Consider the following 7,305-nt stretch of genomic DNA (forward strand, 5'->3'; position numbering starts at 1 on the left):
TTCCAGTTTAGATTTAATTCTTAGTTTAGTTCTAATTTCCAGTTTAGTTCTAATTTCCAGTTTAGGTCCAATTTCCAATTTAGATTTTATTTTCAGTTTAGATTGAATTTTCAGTTTAGATCTCATTTTAAATTTAGATTTCATTTCCAGTTTAGATTTAATTTCCAGTTTAGATTTAGTTCCCAGTTTAAATCTCATTTTCACTTTAGATTTAATTTCCAGTTTAGATCTTATTTTTAATTTAGATTTCATTCCCAGTTTCAATCTCATTTTCACTTTAGATTTCATTTTAAATTTAGATTTCATTTCCAGTTTAGATTTAATTTCCAGCTTAGATTTAGTTCCCAGTTTAAATCTCATTTTCACTTTAGATTTAATTTCCAGTTTAGGTCTCATTTCCAGTTTAGATCTCATTTTTAATTTAGATTTCATTCCCAGTTTAGATCTGATTTACAGCTTAAATCCCATTTCCAGTTCAGAGTTAATTTCCAGTTCAGATCTCATTTTCCCAGCCCTTCCCAGTGGAACATTCCCCCCCGCCCGTGCAAACCGGGATGCTCCGAGCCGTTTCCCGGCGGTTTTAGCGCACATTTGCTGTCTCTGCCCGGATTCCAGCAGCATCCCAAGGCTCTGGCAGAGAAATCCATGGGATGTGGGCAGGAGGTGCCCTCGGGGCGGGGGGGTCACTCCCGGCTGGAACTCGGCTTTGAGGTCAATAAAGGGATTTTTGTTGTTCCCGAGTGGATAAGGGCAGGGCAGGGATGGAAACACTTTGCAACAGCGGAGAGGAGATGGCCTTCCATGCTGGAATCCGGGCTGGAATTCCCGGCCCTGGGAGAAGGAGCTGGGAGGGAAACGGAGCTGGAGATAGCGAAAGTTACTTTGAGACAATTCCAAAGCTCGGCCTCCAAATTAAGGGAGAATCTTTGATAGCAAAGAGAGAAATTAATAATTCCTGCAAAGAGCTCCCGTTCTGTGTCCTCCTCTCCCTGTCCTCCCTTCCCTGGAATTTTGCCCCCGGAATTTTTGCCTCTCTGCCTGGGAGCTCGCAGGAGTCCCCCGGCAAAAGGGCGGATCCCGAATAATGCTGTGGAAAAGGGGCGAATCCAGGCAGCTCCTTCCCAGGATTTATTGTCTGCGTTTCCCTAATCCAGGAGGGAATGGCAGCACTGGGATTTTAATGGGAAGAGCAGGAACCAGAGGAACGTTCCTGGAGCTTCCCAGGGAAGATTTGAGTTCCAGGAGGTTAAATCTGCTCCAGGTTACTCCGGCTGAGAAAATGCATTTCCTCCCTTGGAAATCTCCCTTACTCCCACACTTTCCCCATGGAATTGATGACACTTTAAGTATAAATTTAAAAAAATAAATTCAATTTTTTCTATTCTGGAAGTGCAAATGGGAGTTTTTTCCCCTAAAACCGACAAGCTGGCATCATCCTCTTGCTGTTCTGGTGACCCAGCGCCGGGAACTGAGCTGATTCACGGAATTCTGGGGTGATTCGGCTCGGGAAAAGGCGGCTCCAACCCCCAGATTCCAGCTGCAAACGGGGTTTGCTGCTCTGGAAGTGGAGCCTTGGAGCTGCCGCTCCTTTAAAACCCCGGAGCGCTGCAGCAGGGCCGACACCCGGATATGCAAAACCCGTCTGTCATTGCCCCATTGTCCCTGCCAGGGTGGCATCCAGGGCACCTCCGGGTGGCGACCTGGATTTGGGCACTTCCAGGGATGGGGCGGCCACAGATTCCCCGGGAATTCCCAGAGCTCTGGAATGGAACACTGTGGATTAAATGCTGTTAACATTTGGGGTTTTTCCTTTGGGTTTTTTTCCCCGTGTTTGCGGTGAGAGAATTTCTTGTTCCCGCTACAAAACGCTGCCGGTGACCCCCCCCCCCCCCCCGCGCCCCGCTCTGAATTTAAGGAAATATCCAGGAAATATTTCGGGAAATATTCCTTAATATCCAAGATAAAGGGTATTTTTCACCTAAAAAAGCCGTTTCTACCAGGAGGGGCTCCAGCCACTCAAGAGTGCCCCATCCAGCCTGGATCTGGGAACTTCCAGGGACGGAGCAGCCACAGATTCCCTGGGAATTCCCAGAGCACTGCAACTAAAATTTGGGGCTGGTTTTGGTTATTTCGGTGTCCGTGGTGAGAGAATTTTATGCTGCCGCTGCAAAATGCTGCCACTGAAATGCCTCCCTTCTGGATTTAAGGAAATAGTCAGGAAATATCCCTTAAATCCAAGATTAAGGATCTTTTCCACCTAAAAAAGCCGTTCCTACCAGGAGGGGCTCCAGGAATTCACGCAGTAGAGGCAGGGCAGGTACAGCCAGGTGCCCCCAGCTCCAAACCCCATCCGGCCTGGATCTGGGAACTTCCAGGGATGGAGCAGCCACAGATTCCCTGGGAATTCCCAGAGCTTTGGAATCAAACACAGTGAATTAAATGCTGTTAAATTTTGGGGCTGGTTTTGGTTATTTCAGTGTAAGGGATGAGAGACCTTTGAGCTGCCAATCGCTCCCCTCTGAATTTAAGGAAAAACCGGGTATTTTCCACCTAAAAAAGCCATTTCTACCAGGAGAGGCTCCAGCCACTCAAGAGTGCCAGGTGCCCTCAGCTCCAAGCCCCATCCAGCCTGGATCTGGGAACTTCCAGGGATGGAACAGCCAAGGCTTTTCTGGGAATTCCCAGAGCGCTGCAACTAAAATTTGGGGCTGCTTTTGGTTATTTCAGTGTAAGGGATGAGAGACCTTTGAGCTGCCAATCGCTGCCCTCTGAATTTAAGGAAAAACCGGATATTTTCCACCTAAAAAAGCCCTTTCTACCAGGAGGGGCTCCAGGAATTCACGTAGTAGAGGCAGGGCAGGTAGGGCCAGGCCCCCCTGAGCGCCAGCAGCGACATTCCCGGGAATTCGGCCGCTCCCTGGCGCGAGTCCAAGCGGCTCATCCCGGCCACCAGCTGTTTCCTCTTGGTCTTGTACCTCCTGTTCTGGAACCAAATCTTCACCTGGGTCTCGGTGAGCTGCAGGTGCCGGGCCAGGGTCGCTCTCTCCGGGGCGGACAGGTATTTCTGGTGGCTGAACTTCCGCTCCAGCTCGATCACCTGGCTGTGGGAGAAGGCGGCTCGGGAACGTTTTCCCTGCCTGGGAGGCCGCGGAGCCATGGGATGCACGGCGGGGGCACAGTCGGACAGGAAAGGCTCCACCGGGGTGTCTGGGAAGGGAAGAATTGGGAATGAACCACTTGGAAAAGTCCCCTCTTGGACAAAAATTCCCTCTTGGATAAAAATTCCCACTCGGAAACAAAATCCTGCTTGGAAATCACCAAAATGCCTTTGGTTTTCCCCCTTACAGAGAGGAAAAAATAATCCAGATTTTCTTGGGAATGTTTTAATTTAATGGTGTGAGAGTCACATGAGGGAGTTTTGTCTTCCTAAATCGCAGGTTTTGATTCACGTCCTCCTGAATTCCGTAGGAACAGGGAATCCAAGGGGTGGCAGGAATAGGGAAAGAATAGGGGTAGGATAGGAATGGATGGGACAGGATAAGACAGGAATAATATCCCCAAATAAAATAGGATAGGAATAACATCTCTAAAAATATAGGATAGGATGGAATAACATCCCTAAAAAAACAGGATAGGAATAACATCCCTAAATAAAATAGGAAAGGACAGAATGGAATAACACCCCTAAATAAAATAGGACAGGAATAACATCCCTAAATAAAATAGGATAGGATAGGCTGGAATAATATCCCTGGATAGGATAGAATAGGGTGGGATGGAATAATATCCCCAGGTAGGAGAGGATGGAATAATATCCCCAAAAAGGGATACTTTCCAGCGCTGCTGGAGGTCTCCCTAAATCCCAAAGTTCTGGTTTTATGCCCCAAATGGACATAAAAGGAATCAATCCATCAAGGGATATCAAAGGAATTTTTGCTTTGCGGGATTCATATCAGGCCCTGCTTTGGAATGTCCTCCCGTGCCTCTGGGAAAATGGGAATTCCCAAAGGAAACAAATCCTCCGAGCAGCTCGGGGCAGGCTTCGGGTGGAGAGCATCGGGCACGAATTCCTGCCTTTTCCATCCCATAACTCCAAGGCGATGCCAAGAAATTGTAGGGCAGTTTTAACCCTTTACATCCCAAACTTGGCCTTGGATCTCCAACTAATTCCCTGTGGCACCGATGGATCACCGGAGTGGGGACCCGGGAAGGTGCTGAGCTCCCGGGAAGTGCCACCCACGAGAGCCAAAACCCCTCGGTTACATTTATTTATGGAGTTAATCCCTTTCTGTGCTTTATCCAGATGGAAATCAGCCCATTTTTGGGCTTTCGGTCATTTCTCAGTTTATTTCCTTAAGGTGTGAACAGAAGAGAGAAAAGCCACGGATTTAATTCCCAGCTGTGTGAATCCTGGTTGTCCCTGAAATCCCAGAAATGTACAAATTTCTTTTAATGCCAAAATTCCCCCTACAGCACTGTCGGAGCAAGCGAGAGCCGGCGCTGGAGAATTCCAAACTCAGCCCGGGATGTTCAGGCAGGGAAAGGCTGAGCCCAGCCCCAGCACTGATCCCAAAATCTTGTGTCCCACTGGGATTTTGGGATGTTGCTTCTCCCCCTCTGGGCAGCCCCTTGCCCACGGTGCCTTTTCTGGGATCTGCATTAAAAGGGAATTTATTTCCCAAGTTTTTGTAGAAATGCATCAAATGGGGTTTTTAAAGTGACATTTTGGGCATTTGGGACATTGGAGCTCGGGGTCCTTTGGGGCTCTGGGGAAAGGTTTGAATGCAGTCTCTGAATTCCTCCTCATCCCTCTGCTCCAGCTCGGGTGCTCCTGGAGTTTAATCCAAGAGTGTCTGGCCCCAGCAGCCGGGTCTGGATCCTGCCCCTTGATGGACCCAAGCTCAGACATTCCCGACCCATTCCTGATCCATTCCCTGATCCATTCCCGACCCATTCCCTGATCCATTCCCGACCCGTTCCTGATCCATTCCCTGATCCATTCCTGACCCGTTCCTGATCCATTCCTGACCCATTCCCGACCCATTCCCTGATCCATTCCCGACCCGTTCCTGATCCATTCCCTGATCCATTCCTGACCCGTTCCTGATCCATTCCTGACCCATTCCTGACCCATTCCCTGACCCGTTCCTGATCCATTCCCTGACCCGTTCCTGATCCATTCCCTGACCCATTCCCTGATCCATTCCCGACCCATTCCCTGATCCATTCCCTGACCCATACCCTGACCCATTCCCTGATCCATTCCCTGATCCATTCCCTGATACATTCCCTGATACATTCCCTGACCCGTTCCTGACCCATTCCCTGACCTGTTCCTGATCCATTCCCAACCCATTCCTGATCCATTCCTGATCCGTTCCCGATCCAGGCACAAACTCTCCTGAGCCATTCCTGATCCATTCCCTGACTCAAGCACAGACTTTCCTGATCCCTTCCCGATCCATTGCTGGTCCATTCCCTGATCCAAGCTCAGACATTCCTGATCCATCCCTCAAACGAAGCCCAGGCTTTCCTGATCCATTTCCAAACCATTCCCGATCCATTCCTGACCCGTTCCCGATCCATCCCCGCCCCCAGCACAGCCATTCCCGCTCCCCCATTACCTGTGTCCGGTTCCTGGGGTGTCCCCGAGGCTGCGGCCGCTCCCGGGGGATGGGGACCCCCGGGGGGGTGTCCCGGGGCCGGGCTGTCCCCTCTCCCCTCCTCGCTGGGCGCTCTCAGCTCCTCATTCCCTGCGCTCCTGCCGCGCTCGGCCCCATCCCAGAGGATGTCCTGGATGAGGAAGGACGTGCGGGGCCGGGAGGGGACGGGCCGGGGCTGCGGGGCTGCCCCGGGGGTGCCGCTCATCGCTGCCGGGGGGGTGCTGGCCGAGCTCTGCCGCCGTCCCGGCCGCGCCCCGGAGCTCATCCCCTTCTCCCGGGGCTCGCCGCGTTCCCACCCAGCCCGGCCCGCATTTATCCGGCCCGAGCCAAACCTCCCGGGGCTGATTGGAGAGCCCGGCACGAGTCTACGCCCTTCGGCTGCCTCTTGGCTCCCGCTGGATTTCGGGCCGCTGCCTTCCCCTCCTGCTCAGGGCGTCCTTCCCCACGGATCTGTGGGGTCACGGCCGCTCCTCAGCTCCTCCTTTGCTCGCAATCCCCCCCCTCCCCCCCGGATTTGAAGACAAGGATGTGGATTTGGGGATCAAAATGCGTCCAGGGTGGGTTTTTCTGGGAGAGCAGAGGGAGCAGCATCCTTGGAGGATGTTCTGCATCCATGGCCCCAACCCCAGCTCTGCTTCCTCCCGCTCACGGGAACGATTTCTATCCCTGAGCTCTTTGGGAAAACGCTGCTTTCAGCGGGAAAAGCTGACAAATAAAAGGGTTGGGTGTTTTTTTTTTAATGGATTTTGAGGGTTTTTTCTCAAACTTCTCCACTTTGATGCACTCTGAGCCTGTTGGAAAACGGGGAAAATGTCAAAGATGTTTTTGTCAGCTTTGCAAAGCCGCTCCAACGAGGGCTTGGGGATGATGTAAAAGACAGGGAGAGCAGCTCCAGAGGCAAATTCTGGCTTGGAAAAGGCTGAAAGTCTAGGCCTGAACCTCAGATTAATTCCTTCATTCATGAACACCTTTAACAACAAAGTCTTGGGCACCCAAAAGGAGCAAAACCTTCCCAATTCAAACCAAAACCACTGGTGGAGCTGCTTACAAGAGATCCTTTTCCTGAGGATCTGCTTTATTTGGGGTTGTTCTTCCAGAGTTTCTGTTTGGAAAACGACCCCAAACAGCCTCGGAGCTCCAGGGATGTGGGCAAGGCATGAACAAAAATTCACCTTGTCCCATCATAAGGCAAATCCATCTGGTGGGGAAGATCCCATGGGAGCTCTGGTGCCGGCGATGAGCAGAATTCCTGGGAATTGCGGGCACTTTATATTTAAATATATCTATAAATGTCTGCCTATGAACTTATCAGTGGCCTCCTCCAGCTCTGCTGTCTCCAAACTCCTTTCCCTGATGGAATATCAGCTCCGATCCCCTCTTTCACTCCCAAACCCTTCGCCCAAGCCCAGCCCCTTCAGCCGCAAAGCCCAGGCATGGTTTGGTTGGTTTGGTTTTTTTTTACCCTTAAAAAGGGAAACAAAAGATTTCCCTCAAATCCCCCGAGGACTTTGTTGATTTTGTGGGAGGTGTTTGGTTTCAGCCGCCCGGAGCCGCGAGCAGGTTGTGCAAACGTGCCCCGAACTCGGCTTTATTCAACCCTTTCCCCTTCTTTAACCTCCGGCTTGGGAATTACCCCATTGTA

At 50.9% G+C, this 7,305-nt stretch overlaps 1 protein-coding gene across 1 annotated transcript; it reads right to left on the minus strand.

Moving 5' to 3' along the window:
* Positions 1–2,815: 2,815 nt before the first annotated feature.
* Positions 2,816–5,868, minus strand: NKX3-1 (NK3 homeobox 1; the record flags this gene model as incomplete). Its single annotated transcript, XM_082298289.1, has 2 exons — positions 2,816–3,207; positions 5,625–5,868. 2 exons carry the CDS (start codon positions 5,866–5,868, stop codon positions 2,816–2,818), a joined length of 636 nt encoding a protein of 211 aa, XP_082154415.1.
* Positions 5,869–7,305: the final 1,437 nt, after the last annotated feature.

Source organism: Coloeus monedula, assembly GCF_965178545.1.
Source record: "Coloeus monedula genome assembly, chromosome: 28".
Lineage (NCBI taxonomy): Eukaryota > Metazoa > Chordata > Aves > Passeriformes > Corvidae > Coloeus > Coloeus monedula.